The sequence below is a fragment of the Puma concolor genome, chromosome A2, assembly GCF_028749965.1.
Source record: "Puma concolor isolate L17-30 chromosome A2, mPumCon1.1.hap2, whole genome shotgun sequence".
Classification (NCBI taxonomy): Eukaryota; Metazoa; Chordata; class Mammalia; order Carnivora; family Felidae; genus Puma; species Puma concolor.
In genome coordinates this window covers 47640972-47656265 of record NC_141668.1, presented here as the reverse complement: position 1 = coordinate 47656265, position 15294 = coordinate 47640972, and the positions used below count along the sequence as shown (strand labels likewise).

General features: G+C 52.8%; 1 protein-coding gene across 1 annotated transcript; it reads left to right on the top strand.

Annotated features, from left to right (window-relative positions):
• The first annotated feature begins 2601 nt into the window (after nucleotides 1–2601).
• Nucleotides 2602–14934, top strand: GHRHR (growth hormone releasing hormone receptor). The gene is given in 14 exon segments (XM_086693282.1): nucleotides 2602–3044; nucleotides 5190–5292; nucleotides 5410–5517; nucleotides 6080–6177; nucleotides 7223–7320; nucleotides 8022–8154; nucleotides 9393–9458; nucleotides 9461–9547; nucleotides 9828–9889; nucleotides 10413–10482; nucleotides 11182–11273; nucleotides 11840–11969; nucleotides 12673–12714; nucleotides 14488–14934. Coding segments are annotated over 14 exon segments (1272 nt in total). The 5' UTR covers nucleotides 2602–2987; the 3' UTR covers nucleotides 14614–14934.
• The last annotated feature ends 360 nt before the right edge of the window (nucleotides 14935–15294 follow it).

Below are 15294 nucleotides of genomic sequence, written 5' to 3'. Positions count from 1 at the left end.
TGTTCACTCGATCTGCAAAGTATGAGTATCAGCTGCCCACATTGTTTTGCAAATATCACATTAGCCATTAACATTTTAGGCAATGTGGTTGGTGGAAAAGGGCAGCTCGTTATTATTTTAATTTTCATTTTCTTGAGTATTAGTGATGTTGAGCATCCCCACATCTGTTTATTGGTCCTGTAATTTACTTATTTTTCTGAATTGCCTGCTTATATCTTTGGCTCACTTTTCGATTGGGTTGTTTTTCTCCTTACTGTTGATGTGTAGATTTTTTTAAATGTTTTTGACATTTGTCATTATTGGTCACAAATATTTCTTTAGGTATGCAGCTTGCTTGCAGTTTTATCTGTGGTGTCCTTTCTGGAGCATACATTTTTTTTAAAATGTAGATGTTGTCAAACTTATTAATCCTTTCTTTGTGGTTTTTATTTTTTATATAAGAAAGTTGTCTTCCTTCTGAGGTCATAAAAATAGATTTCCATTCTTGGGGAAAAAAATCTTACTATTTTTTTATAGTTAGGGCTTTAAACATTGTAGAATCTATGTTTCGTAAATGTGAGCTAGAGAGTTAATCTTATTTTTTCCATACAAAGAAAGAAAGAATCGATTGTTCTAACCTTATTTGCTACTACATGCTGCTATTAGTGACTGTCCCCCTGTGAGCTAGGCTCTGTGTAAGGTAGTTTATATGCCTTTTCTTGTTTCTTTTCTTGTCAAGCCTAGCTTGACCCTAAAGAGGGTATCATGCCCTTTTCCAGGTGGGGAAACTGAGGCTCAAAAAGGTTACATAACTTGCCCACGGTCACACAGCTGGCAAGTGGCGGAGGCAGAATTTGAGCCTGAGTAGATACAGAGATAGTTAAAGACGGGAGTTCAGTGACGCTGGTCTATTCAGAAGGACAATGGGCTCGGGAGATCCTTGGATCCGGGTTTCTCAACCTCAGTTCTATTGACTTTTTTTTTCTAATTTTTTAAAATGTTTACTTATTTATGAGAGAGAGAGAGAGAGAAAACGAGGGTGAGCATGAGCTGGGGAGGGGCAGAGATAGAGGGGGACACAGGATCTGAAGCGGGCTGTGCACTGACCGAGAGCTCTATATGGGGCTCGAATTCACAAACCGCAAGGTCACGACCTGAGCTGAAGTCGGACACTTAACCGACTGAGCTGCCCTGCTGGCCCCATTGACCTTTAAAACCAGATAATTTGTTGTATGGTCGTGGGGGTCACCCCGTGCGTTGTAGGACGTTCACCGGCCTCTCGGGTTTCAATCCATTATACACCAGTTGCACCTTGCCACTCTTCCTCCCCACCCTTCACCCCTGGCTGTGATCACGTAAACTGCCTTTAGGCACTGTCAAATATTCCCTGGGGGATGAAATTGCTCCCATTTAGAACATAATAATTATTAAGTGTCATATCAATTATGAACCGTGATTAATGCTAATGACATTGACGCTAATTACCCACGGTTATTGGTGGCAACATGCGTGCTCCCGCTGTTGCTTATTTGTAGCTGATGGACGGTAGGTTTCAGCTTTCCCTTTAAAATCAATCACACCTCCTCAGAGCGCTGCTCTCGCACCTGTGAGTCCTCACTTGGCCTCCCCCCCCCCCCCCCCCCCCCCCCCCCCCCGCTCTGTTTCATCCTGAAGACCAGCTGAGAGCCCTGTGTGTGCCTCCTGCCCGCACCGTTTTCACAGGGAAGCACAGAAACTCCTTTGGGAAAGGGCAGGTGGGTCTGGGGCATGGGGTGGGTCATGTTTTCTTTTCAAAATATTTTTCTTCGACGCTGTGTCGGCGGTGAATGCAAATGGAAAAATAAAGCCCCGCTGATGTAAAATGATACCTCACCCTAGACGTGGCGGGGGTGGGGGAGGCTTCATCATTCATGATTCGCGTCCGGGCTGTAAACAGGCCTGCCGTCACCAGCAAGCTCTGGGATTGCCGACCTGCACACAGATGTCGGGAGCCACCAGGGACAGTGGCATTCAGGGCCCTGGGAGATACAGCGTGCTTCCAAATCGTCACCTAGAACACTGTCTTTAGCTCGGCCAATTGGGATTCCATATTTTAAAGTCTAAAACAATAATAAAAACAACCAGGTAACAAACGTTCAAAATCATTTGAGCAGCTATGGTAAGTCCTCTAGTTTTTGCTATTGATAACAGTTGTCTTGCTCTACTCAGGGTGGTCTAGCTCCTTGAATCCCCTTGCAAACCTCCCATTCAGGCTCATTTCCCCCTGTTGCCATAAAGATTTCTGGAGACTCTGACGAGCCCCCAGGTGAAGTCTAGAGCCTCGATGTCTGTAGATTCCACCCTGCCTTCCAGGCTGGCATCCTTTCTGGGGAAACAAGCCAGGTCCTGCTGATGGGACACCTTCTTGGCCAGCCTGTGCAGGGGCTTCATGACCACGTTTCCTTTTCTAAGCTCATTCCTACCCTCAACCCCTGCTGCATCGCCACAGCCCCGAGCCCACCCTTCAGCCCTGTGGATGAAGCTGGGCTCACCGACTAAACCGGGGGCTCCCTGACATCGGGCCCCGGGTCTTCTTCTCCTCTGAGCCTCTTTCATTTGAGGGTGCTCTCTCCACTGTGGGCTCAGAGGAGGAAACGGTAAAGAATATTGACCTGCCGGGGCAAGAAGTGCCTGTGGCCGTCACCTCTCTGGACCTTTGCTATTAGGACAGGCACACAGGCAGACTTAAAGACAGAGCGGAAGGGAGTGGGGTGCTCAGCCCCTCCCTGTTGGGGACATGGGGGCCCGCTCCAGGGCCGGGGCTGAGTTATGCACAGTGTCCTACAATCCTGTGAATATTTAGCTGGTTCTGTCCCCTTTGCTGGCTTCTGCCTGTGTAAACAGCCACGAGGGTAGGGGAGGCAGAAGCTGTGGCAGCAGCAGCAGCAGCAGGGGACAGTGGGGAGGGAAGAGGCCCGAGGCTTACAGCGAGGACGACCTGACTGAGGGAGCCACTTGTGAGCCCCGCCATGGACAGCAGGGCGTGGGCTGCCTACATCCTCTGCTTGCTGAGTCCATTACCAATTGTGAGTAGGCCCCCCCCCCTCCTGCTGGGCTGCAGACCTGAGAGCCACAGGGCCATACGGGGGGGGGGGGGGGGGGGGGGGTGGCGGGGGAGGGGGCTCCAGCTGGAGCCTGGTGGGGATCCCCACTGGCTTCCCCACCACACAAGTTTCTTCCTACTAAGCAGGCTGTGGAGGCCGTGGCTGGGAGAACTCCTGAGATGGGTGCTCCCCTGCTTTTCCCTCCCCAGGCAGCTGCTTGTCTCTGGGTAGCTCTATGAAAACCTGGCTGAGGTGAATTAGCTTCCCCCCAGGCCCATCTGAGCTGTTGTTTCCCCCCAGGCCCCTCTGTGCTCTCTGGGGGCCACGAAGACTCTGCCCAAGACATGACTCCCAATCAGGGAAGCAGTTAGGGCCTCTCCTCCCCCACGTTCTCTCTTCTCTGAGCTACCCATCCCGAAGTCCTCCACAGAATCTCCAGACCTCTCCCTCTCCCCAGCATCCCAGGGGCCACGCTCCCATTTGGCTGCTGCCTCTTAAGAGGGTGTGGGCCTGAACAGTATGTGGAGAACAGCTGCTCCCCTCCCACATTCTGGGGGACTATTCTTCTCTTGATACGCCCCGGGGCTGGAGAAGCGTTTGGCAGACTGATATGCTACAGAATTGGGTGGGGGACAGGGGCCCTCCCTGAATGTGCTGGGATTTCCCAGCATGTTTTCTAGGAGTTACTGCAAGTGACACAGGGACCAGGACAGGACATACAAGGTACTGGGTGGGAAGCTCAGCCCACGTGGGCTGAGGTCTCCTTTTTCCTCCACTGGCTTGTGTGTGTGTGTGTGTGTGTGTGTGTGTGTGTGTGCACGTGTGACAGCATGTGTGTGCAGGGGCTCCCCACACCTTCCAAGCACAGTGTGGCACCTGCCCCCAAGTGCACAGCCTTTGGGCTTGAATCTGGCATGGTGAAAGGAACTGTGTGGTCCTGGCAAGTTCTTCACCCTTCCTGAGCCTCACTTGTCTCTTCTGTGACAAAGAAGACGATATCTTCCCTCTAGGGCTGTTGCGCATTGACTGGGATCTGATCTGTCGAGGGCTGAGTATTGGGTGCAATATGGTAACTTTTTTTTTTTTTAATTGAAGTATAGTTGACACATGATACACTTAGTTTTTAGCTTAGTTTCAGGTGCACCACATAGTGATTTCATAAGTGTATGTTATGCTGTGCTCACCATCTGTCACCACATAACACTGTTACAACCCATTGACTTTATTCCCTGTGCTATACCTTTCCTTCCTGTGTGGTATTCATTCCATAACTGGAAGCCTGAATTTCCCACTAACCTTTACCTATTTTGCCCATCCCCCTCCTTTTTTTTTTTTTTTTTGTCATGCAGGTAACTTCTACTGCCCTCCCTTCTGCAGTGAGGGAGCCTCCTTCCTCTCATCTGTGTGCACCCCATGGTAAAAGTGCACACTCTCTCTCATCTCCCTACCCCTGCCCCTCTGCTTCCATTATCACATCTCTTTATCTGGCTCTGACATTCCTGCCTCCTCTTATGAGGACCTCATGTCCACCCAGATAATCCAGCATAATCTCCCCATCTTGAGATCTTTAACTTAATCACAGCTGCAAAATCTCTTTGGCCGTGCAAGGTGGCATATTCACAGGTTTCAGGGATTAGATGTAGACATTTTTGTGTGTATGGAAGGCATTGTTCAGCCTACCAAGGTACTTTATGCAGGACTGTGTCAGGGAGAAGGAGTGCAGGGAAAGAGGAAAGGCCCTACATACATGGCTCACTGACTCAGCCAGCTCCGTGAGATCCTCGGAAGACTTGTGGTTAGTGTGTCTCAGAACTTACTTCCGTGACATGACATTGGGAAGCATCTGTCCAAACCTCCATCTTTCTCTCTTCCTCTCTCCCTCCCCTCATCCCTGTCCCCCCCTACTACCTTCCCCACTTCCCTCCTTTCTTCTTCCTGTCCCTCCTCCACCAAGTATGCTTATAAGTGCCATGAGCCAGGCCCTGGCTTAGGAGCAGGGGGCACAGAAATGAATCAGGCTTTGTCTCTGTCCTAAGGTCATTTGCACCAGAGAACCAAAAGGAGCACCTAATTGGCTTGGCCTACCCCATTAACTCCTTCCCTTACCCCATTAACTCCTTCCTACAGGTATTGGGCCACGTGCACCCAGAGTGTGACTTCATCACCCAGTTGAGAAAGGATGAGAGGTTGTGTCTACAAGCAGCAGAAGGGGTGCCCAACACCACTCTGGGTAGGGTGCTTGGGAGGGAGGGGGTGGCTTCTTAGACTCCTTTATCTCCTCCAGCCTCATCATTCTGAATGCTGGATGGGTCTGTCCCCTGAGTCTGCTCTGCTCCCATCTATCTAGGCTGCCCTAGGACCTGGGATGGACTGCTGTGCTGGCCAATGGTAGGCTCTGGCGAGTGGGTGACTCTCCCCTGCCCAGATTTCTTCTCTCACTTCAGCTCAGAGCCAGGTGAGGGTTCTGGGCATGGTGGTGAGGCGGGGGGATTCGAGGTGGTTTCATCTGATGGTGCCAGAATATGGCAGGCTCATCCCTGGCTTTGGGCATAGTAAATCTGGATTTGAACACCATTTCCCTTCTTCCCGTGTGACCTTGGGCAAGTCAGTCAACCTCCTGACCCTCAGCTTCTGACCTGTGACCTGGGGAAAACAAGAACATTAACCTCATGAGGGGTAAGGATTGGTGAGCACGGCATGGAAGTGCTGGACCCAGAGCCAGACCCCGAGTAAACGTTCTCTGGATCTTAGCAGGAGGGCTGGCCGTGGGGGTGGAGGGGAGCAGTGGAGCCTGTCTGACTGCTAAGATGCTACCAGCTGCCCAGTGGGGGGAGTCTGGAAGGGCTGGACCTGGAATCCAGGCCCCTGGAGGGAAGGCTACCCTCTCTCTGCCATTCGGAGGAGCTGTTTCCAGACCGTGCCAGGGTCACCGGATGATCCATGACTCCTCCCCCTGTCCTGGAGAGAGAGTAGGAGTTTTAACCCAATTTCTGTTTTCACCTCGGCATGCCTTGCAGGGGCTGTGAAGCGGGATTGCACTATCACTGGCTGGTCTGAGCCCTTCCCACCTTACCCTGTGGCCTGCCCTGTGCCCCTAGAGCTGCTGACTGAGGAGGTAAGAGGCTCCCGGCATCTTAGAGGAAGGGTCACCATGGAGGTCTGTATGGATGGTGGACTGCACAACTGTAGAAGTCGCCATTTCCGTTGTAGCCAGCAGGTTGGCATATTAATCACAGCAGTTTCCAGAAGATGGCAGTGTCTGGAAGAGAGAGAGCCCTGGTCTTTTGCTAATCTGCTCAAGGGTGACACCTGTGCTAGGAGAGAGGGAGGCAGAGGGCAGAGTGGGAGATAGGCTGGCTGCCTTCTCTTTGGCGTGCCCTCTCCACGCCCAGGCCTCCGGGACAGGAGCTCTGAGTGGTTCCAGGGAAACAAAGGCTCCTAGTAGTCCTGCAAAAGCTCCTTCCCTTCTCTAGTCCCCAGTCTGTGGAGTACTGTGCACGTCCCACGTGCCTGAATTGAGCGGGGCTTCCATGCCTACAATCCGCTATATCTTTCCCCTCAGCTAAGGGAAGGCATGAGTCTGACCATTTTTCAGATGAAAAGATAGATGTGGATGTTGATTGTTTGCATCCCTCAGGGGTCACTAATCCCCCTCCTTTGGCCCGCACCCTGCATCTCCATGTTGGGGTGGGGGTGGTGGTGTCCAGGCTGGACTTTGGTCAATCTAAATACTTGGTCATAGAAATAACTGTTCCCTGTGGCTGTCCCTGTGGTTTTTCTTTGGGGAATGTTGTATGCCCAAGATGGTGAGGCAGCAGGATAAACAAGCCCCATTTCCCCTTGGGCTTTTGTCATTCCTTGGGAAAATGTAGTTTCTCTGTTGCCTGTCCCCCTCCCACCACCCCCCACCCCCCAGAAATACTGAGAGTCGGTCATCTCACCCCTGTCCCCATCCCGTCTCACCAGAAGGTCAGGTGCAAGACAGGCTTAACCAACACTTCCCTTCAGGAGGGAGCTTGCCAGGGTTCTCATGGGTGCCCCTGCCCCCCCCCGGTGGGGAGTTCCGGGGTAGAATGGACAGCCTTCACCTGCTTGGTTGCCAAGCCTCCCTTTCCCAGAAAGTGCGGCTGCTGAGACTTTCTCTGTCTTGACCCTCCCAGAAATCCTACTTCTCCGCAGTGAAGATCATCTATACCCTGGGCCATAGCATCTCGGCCGTGACCCTCTTCGTGGCCATCGCCATCCTGCTGGCTCTCAGGTTCGCGGTCGTCTTCACCTGCTCAAGAGCCTTTGCTGCCTCTCTATTGTCCACATTGCCAAACCTCATTCCTTGCCTTCATGTTCAAGAGGTTCCCAGATCTAGGCACCATGGCCATTCCTCGCTTTTCCTTTTCTTTTGCCAGAGTGTTTCTCATCCGCTCCTCACACTTGAGGGCTCACTGCAGTGGCTACACCTTTGCTCTTGTGGAACTTGTTCTGTTTGCTTGGCATGCCCACCTGCTTTCTTCTTGATGTATTTATATCTGCAAAATTCAAAGCCCAGGTCCATCTGCTTTAAGAATCCTCGTGGCCTCCCCTGTGGAGGCCCTTCTTGACTATTCCAACCCTTTGACCATTGCCCCTCTTAAGCACCCCCCCCAAGCCCCGACTTCAGAGTCTGAGCCCCATAGCATGGCTTGTGCTGTTCTCCGTCTCATGGGGATGTACCTCATCTCTCTGAGCACCCAGGGGACTCCCCTGGCAGTCTCCTGCCATTTCTGCCTCTGTCCCCCCAGACTATGAGCTCCCTGAAGGCAGAGACCGGTACTCTGTCCTCTCACCTACGCTGAGCCTAGGGCCGTGGTTGGCCAGCTGTCCTGCATGGCTAATCCTGAAGTCTCAAGTCCAGCCTGATCTGACCCAAGTCAGTTCAATTCGCCTGCCACCATGCTCACCCTCATCCCTCCCTTGCCCCTCCAGGAGGCTCCACTGTCCCCGGAACTACATTCACACCCAGCTGTTTGCCACTTTTATCCTCAAGGCGGGAGCCGTGTTCCTGAAGGACGCCACCCTGTTCCACAGCGAGAACACGGATCACTGCAGCTTCTCCACTGTAGTCGCTGGGGCTGGAGGGTGCTGGGAGTGGGTGGGGGGGAGGGAAGGCTGTGTTAGAGACCTAGATGCAGGGGTGGAGGGCCCCTCCAGGCCCACCTGGTCCCTGTGGGCTGACTCTGGGGCTCTGCCGTGGCCAATCACAGAACAGGAAACACCCTCTCCCTTCCTGCCCCCTCCCCAGAGTCAGGTTCTAAATCCCCATCCCATTTCTTGGACCCTGGGGCCAATCCGTGTCATTTCCCTTATTTCGGGTTCCCCTTTCATGCCTTATTCTGTACTCCAACCTAGCCCATCTGTCACCCCACCAGTCCTTTCATTTTGTAACTCCCCCTAGGGTGCCTGTCTGTGGCTGGGTGTGGGTCTGCCCCCGGGGCTGGGTGGAACTGGGTCCCTCCCTCAAGAAGCACCCATGGTGCCTGGGGGGGGCAGAATGCACCAGATTATGGGAGCACCCAGTGGGGAGGGGAGGTTGAAAGCTGGGCTTCAGGGAGAAGGCTTTGGAGCTGCTGGGGGGGAAGGGGGAAGACATGTTAAATGGAGGACCAGGGTGAACAGACTCTCACAGACAGGAGCATGTCCAAGAACCAGGGAAGTCAGATGGGGGTGGGGAGGTGGAAGAAGCAGCGGAAAATGAAGATAAAAGGAAGCTGGGGGCCAGTGTGGAGGCCCAGCACACACCAGGCGCACTAAAACTGTGCCGGAAATGAACAGATGCACAAACGGACAACCAACAATGACCTTAATGAACTTAGAACAGACGTAATAGATGCGTATGGAGCACTTAGGTAGAGGCATTGCACTAAATGCTTTACATATATCACCACCTTTTATTTCCTACTTACATTTTCATTTTAGTCCCATTTGTACGCAAGTGGGGCTGGGGCCAAACTGGGGCCATCTGAGCTCAGAGGCGGTGTTCCTCAGCGCTGAGAGAGCGAATCATGCACTGAATGAATGAATGCATGCATGGGTGAGTGCCTGTATGTTTGCAGGAATGAATGGTGCTCCATAGCCGCAGCTCTAGAAGTTGACCTCGCTTGCAGATGAAGAGCTGAGCTATGGGGAGGTTTCCCAGCTAATACGTGGTAAATTTGAACCCAGATCCCAAATCTGTGCTCTTAATCACCACATTATACTACCACGTCTCCTCTGGGGCAGCCTACGGTTGAGGGACCTGAGTGGGTAGGGGCTCCAATGGACACCCAGCTCTGAAGAACCCAGGCCCCCGGCCCACAGGTTCTGTGCAAGGTCTCCGTGGCCACCGCCCATTTTGCCACCATGACCAACTTCAGCTGGCTGTTGGTGGGGAAGCTGTGTACCTGACCTGCCTCCTAGCCTCCAAGTCGCCCAGCACAAGGAGGGCCTTCTGGTGGCTGGTTCTTGCTGGCTGGGGTGAGCACCAGGGCTGGCTAGTGGAGGGCTGGGAATGTCCAGGAAGTTCATCCAAAGGTCCCTTCAGCTTACTGATGATGACCCAAGGCCCAGAGAGGGGAAGGGACAGCCTGTAATCCTCCAGCAAGTAGGGGCCAGCTCCCAAGCCCCTGGGCTCTCCTCTGGTCCCACTTTCCCGGTGCCCTGGGTCGCTGGTGGTAGTGGTGGCAGGTGGGGGCAGGTCTCTAAGCCTAGGATACAGACTCCTTACTTGTGTCTCCCCTGTGCCCCCCCAACAACGGCCTCCCCCTGCTCTTCACTGGCATGTGGGTGTGTTGCAAGGTGGCCTTTGAGGATGTTGCGTGAGTGTGGGTGGCGACCTCAGCACACGGCACCATGTGCCCCTGGGGCGTGGGCTGGACAGTCAGGCAGTGTGGCTGTTCTCCAAGCTGGGGAGAGAAGGAGGAGACCCCAGCCCCTGCCTTCAGGGAACTCCCAGGCTTGGGTGTGAGATGGGTAGGGCTGTTGTGGATAGTGTGGAAGGGACATGTCCTGGGGTGGAAGGGGGCCTCAGATTCTCAGGGTGTTGGGCTCAGGCAGTGGGGGGGGGGGGGGGTTGGGAAGCACAGTAAATAGGGGCCTCCTAGAACAGGAGAAGTTTTGGGGCCAGCAAGAAGCAGCTAGGTGGAGAGAGATAGGGTAAGCCCAGCACGGATTGGTGCACCCCTTTGGAAGGAGGCCTAACTGGCTGAGGGAGGAGATAAGGCTGGGAAGGGCATGGAGAGGAGGAAGGTGCCGGATTACTACAGAAAAGGGCTTTTCAGCGACTGTATTTTTGGCAGCCCCCCCCCCCCCCCAATCAGTCTTAGCCTGTCCTCTTCCTAGGTGCTGGGACCTGGATGACAGCTCCCCTTACTGGTGGATCATCAAGGGGCCCATCGTCCTCTCTGTTGGGGTCAGTTCAGCCAGCGTCCTCTGCTTCATTCTCCCTGGGTCCGCCGAGGGGTTGCTGTACAGAAGGAAACATGACTCCAGGCTGGGAATCTGGATACCTGGGTTCTTCAGCCTGGCTCTGCCAGATTCTCTGTGAGGCCCTCTTGGGTCCTCATATCCCATTGGTAAAACTAGGGGGTTGGTCCCCACCAGTGCTTGGGCTCCTTCCAGCTCAGAGTTGTGGTGAATTTGGGGCCCTGATTGTAGATCATCTGCTACTGCAGCGAGGCTGGTGTGGGGCGTGGAAAGAGGGCTGTAGCTGAACCCACCGCCTGCTCCTGTGCTGAAAACAGGGCATCGGGGGCCAGTTAGCGTGGCCTTGGTGAATGTGCGCATTTCCCCCAATTTTATCAAAAGTGAGGGACACCTGCTTTGTGCCAGAGTAGACCCTGGGAGATGCTGGAGGCAGAATGACCGGGCCCAACCTCCCACCCTTCATCCCTGGGCTGGAGAGCGAGGGGGACCCAGAGCTCCTCAGCCCCTGAGCTCCACGTGGGACCTCCAGGCTCCAGGATACAAGCTCTAGAGCAGTGACCCGCACACCCACCCACCTGCACATCCCTGTGTCTCAAGGATGGGGTTTCCGATTCCCAAAGAGGCCCCGTCCCAGCAGGGGCACCCCTGACTCTTGCCTTTTGCCTTCTTGCCCGTCTATTTCTAGGTGAACTTTGGGCTTTTCCTCAATATTATCCGCATCCTGCTGAGGAAACTGGAGCCAGCTCAGGGCAGCCTCCACCCCCAGTCTCAGTACCGGTAACGTGTGTGTGCGTGACGGGATGCTGGAGACATAACCGGAGTGAGAGCTGGTGTGGTTCTGTTTCATTCACTGGCCTGGTCCGTGCTCGTCGCCATGCTTCCAGAAAAAGATCAGATCTGGCCCCCATCTTCTAGGAGATCACAATGTAGGGAGGAGAGAAGCAAACATCCAGTTATCAGGCCAAAGGGGCCGATGAGTCCTGGGATCCATTTCTATGGGAGTCTGCAGAAGGAGAACCTTTCTAGATGAGGGGATGGGGGTAAGGTATGGTTAGGGAAGACTTCCTGGAGGAAGTGGTCGTTGAACTAGACTTTGAAAGATGAATAGATGTTGACTGGAGTCAATCGAAACAAGAGCATTCGGCAGCAAGGACAGCAAGATCCATGGTCCTGAAGTAAGGAAGCCCTGCATTGTACCGCACTGTGTATTTGGGGACGAGGCATCCGGGGTGCCTGGTGCATAGAGTCCATATGGGGAACTGATGGGAGGTGGGAGTGAGCAGGGGGCACATGGGAGTTTCTTATTCCAGCCTTGGGTGCCTAGGGCTCGTCTTCTCCTGCAGGCGTCTCTCTAAGTCAACACTTCTCCTCATCCCGCTGTTTGGAATTCACTATGTCATCTTCAACTTTCTGCCCGACAGTGCCGGCCTGGGCATCCGCCTCCCCCTGGAATTAGGACTGGGCTCTTTCCAGGTGAGGGCCCCCACAGGCACTCTTCCCCCTAAGTCCTTGGGCAGGAGGGAGGTGGTGCTGCCCACAGGTTTGATTGACTTCATGGTAGGTTGAAGGCTACTAGGCTGGTTATTCTTTCTTCCAGCCACTCCTCTATCTATTTAACTATCTGTCTGTCCATCTTTCATCCATCCATCTCTGTTCATTCAACTACCCCTGAACCCATCTATACTCACCCACTTATCCATCTAACTACCCATTGTCCATCCATCTATCCATTCACCTACCCATCTACTCATCCATCCATCCATCCACTTATCCATCCATCCATCCATCCATCCACCCATCCATCCACCCATCCACCCATCCATCCATCCATCCTCCACCTATGCATCTGTTATCCTCTTATCTGTCCATCTATCCATGCATCTAACACTTATTGAGCACCTATTATGTGCCAGGATCTGTGCTCAATACTGGGTGATAGAGAAATGAAGGAAATCAGAGAAACAGGATCAACAGTATAGTCTTGGCAGGCTTGCTTGATGATTACATGAGACAATGTGCCTGGCACATAGAGATGAATGCATATGCCTTCCCTTTTCCTAAAGCCCTGGCCCAGGCCACAGCCTGGGGGTGGACACAGGAAAAGGTACTAGAAAGACTCTGGGCACCTTGTGGTCAGACCAAGTTCTGATGTGGCCCTTTCTATTTGGCTCCACAGGGCTTCATCGTTGCCATCCTGTATTGCTTCCTCAACCAAGAGGTATATAACTCTCCAGCTATCATTAGTCACTGAGTTTTCCCTTCCACCAGACCTGAGGCCACCTCTCTTCTTCCCAGGCCCTATAAATCCCAGCTCAAGCCAAACTCTGACTCCTGTGATCCTCTGTGAAGCTTAGTCTGTCCTGAGCTTCTAGATCAAGCTGAACCTGATTGATTCCTATAAACATCCTTTATCCATCCCTTCTCTGGGCTGGGCCAAGTATACTGTCCATTTAGGACCAGGATAGTCTAAAAGGATCCCCCAATTCTGTGTTTCTAAAACAACAAAAAGGAGAGTGGAGGAGGGAATAAGTCAGCTCTGGGAGGGACAGAGAAAGCAGAGACTGAAGAACAGAGAAAGTCAGAGGCAGACATAAAGGGAACAAGGAAAATAGAGTCAGGTGTAGCAACAGGGAGGATGACCGAGAGCAGAGCTGGGGATACTGAGAGAAATACCTGGAAGAGACAGACGGATGGAAAGAACAGACCAAGCAGAGACAGACATACCCATGAATAGATAGATGGTGCTGATACACATATAGAAATATGGAAAGATGGCAGAGAGAGGAGAATTAAAACATCCCACCCAGAAGGCACCTTGCATCTGTCCCTTAGGACAGACTTGCTTTGTGGGAGAGGTGGGAGAATTTAGCTGAGTGCCCTGGATAGCCAGGCCCCGCTATGTGCTCAGGCAGAGTCATGGGCTCCCTCTGGTGGCATGGATTTGCTATGGGCTCTGTTCTGCCAGAGACCTGGGTGCAGCTGTGGAACAGCGCTCGCCCGCCACCTGCCACCTCTGTCCCAGACTGGCTCCCTCCCCTGTGACTCTTTACTTCTACCCCAGCCTCTCTGAGTCTCACACAGTCTTATCTGGTGTCTGGGTGCGGACACAGGACTGCAGTATCTTTGTGTGGTGGCTCATGGATCCTGCAGACATTGAAAGGGTGAGGCACAGCCCTAGCTGAGGCTGGTGGGACTTGGGAAAGCGGCTTCCATGGAGAGCTGTGAAGGGATCCGTCCCAAGAAGTCATGTTGGAGACCAGATAGTTACATGCCTCTAGTGATGGGGAGCTTACTACTTAACAATAGCTCTTCTGTTGTTAGGCACCTGTGGGGAAACCCACATTTATGTTGAACAGAAACCTGTCTCCCTTTTGTCTTTCACTACAGCCCAAGTTTAGCTCTGTCAGGAGGGTCACAGCCTCTCAGCCCCCTCTGCCTTCCAACAGCCCCTTGGAGATGTGACAATACAGATTCCCATGCCCCCCACCCCCACCCAGTTGCTTTTCTTTCAGGAATCTCAGTCCCCTCACCTGTAGCTCCTTAGACGGGGCTCTGAGTCTTTTCTCCTTTAAGGTTATATCCCCTGGACAGGTTCCCAGGGGCCATAGTTCAGTTCAGTGGGCAAGGGCAGGAGTGAATCCCAGAGCAGGGGATGGTCTAAGCCAATCATGGAGGACAGTGTGGTTATTTGCCCAGAAACTGAAGAAAGCATCCATAGAAAATGTCTTTAACTGGACCCACCCAAAGGCAGTGCTAAAAGTTAGAGAAAAGAGCTAAAGGGAATGGCCAGAAATATCCACAGGAAGGAGGATGTAGTATCTTTCAGAGACAATACTTAGCAGTGGCTACTGAGTCAACCATGGCTTCTCCTCTCCCAGGAATACAAGTCTGTTTCTCCTGCATGGTCTCTCCCTGTACCCTCAGTCCCATTGGGGTGGAGCACAGAAGTAGCAGTGGGGCCTTCCTAACATCCTCTCCCTTGTCCCTGGAGGTGAGGACTGAGATCTCACGGAGGTGGCATAGCCATGATGCTGAGCTGCTGCCAGCCCGGAGGGCCTTCACCAAGTGGACGATGCCTTCCCGCTCTGGGGTGAAGGTGTTGACATCTGTATGCTAGGCTGGCCACATCACGTGACTGGGGTCCACACCTGAACTCGGGCAGCTACAATAGCCCCCCCCCCCCCCCCGCCTCTGTAGAAGCAAGAGAGACCAGTGCCCCCGAGAGCCCTTGGGCCATGTCCCCACCCCAGCTGCTGCCCAGCCCTGGGCAGGGGTAACCCTCTTACCTTGTCCTACACCTGACCCTAGGTCCCTGTGTTTCTACCTCTGACCTCCTTGGTTCCTCCGTCTCCATTCTCCTCCAATTCCTTCTGCTAGAGTCTGGGCCATAACCCAAGGCCAGAGGAGCCAATAAACTTGTAAATGGACAGATACAAGAGTTCGTTGGAGTGAATATATGCGCCTCCACAGGGCAGGGGTCTACAGCCTTTGGCCTCTGGTGCAGAAGGACCTTCATCATTCCTCTTTCCTGTTACGTCTCCATTATTCGCCTGTGCAAGCATCTTCTTGTGTAATTTATTCTTCCTTGTCTCTATCTCCACTCCCACCCCTCTCCTCCCACAGGCAAACATTCCAATGTGTTTAATGTGAATATTTGTGTTTCTGTGTGTTCTTGCAAAATATGTAGTATTTTGTGTGTGTGTCTATACTTTTAATTTACATAAATTTTGTCAGTTATATGCTTCATCCTGCTTCTAACATTTTCCCCTCAGCACTATGCTTTAAGACATCCACTCGT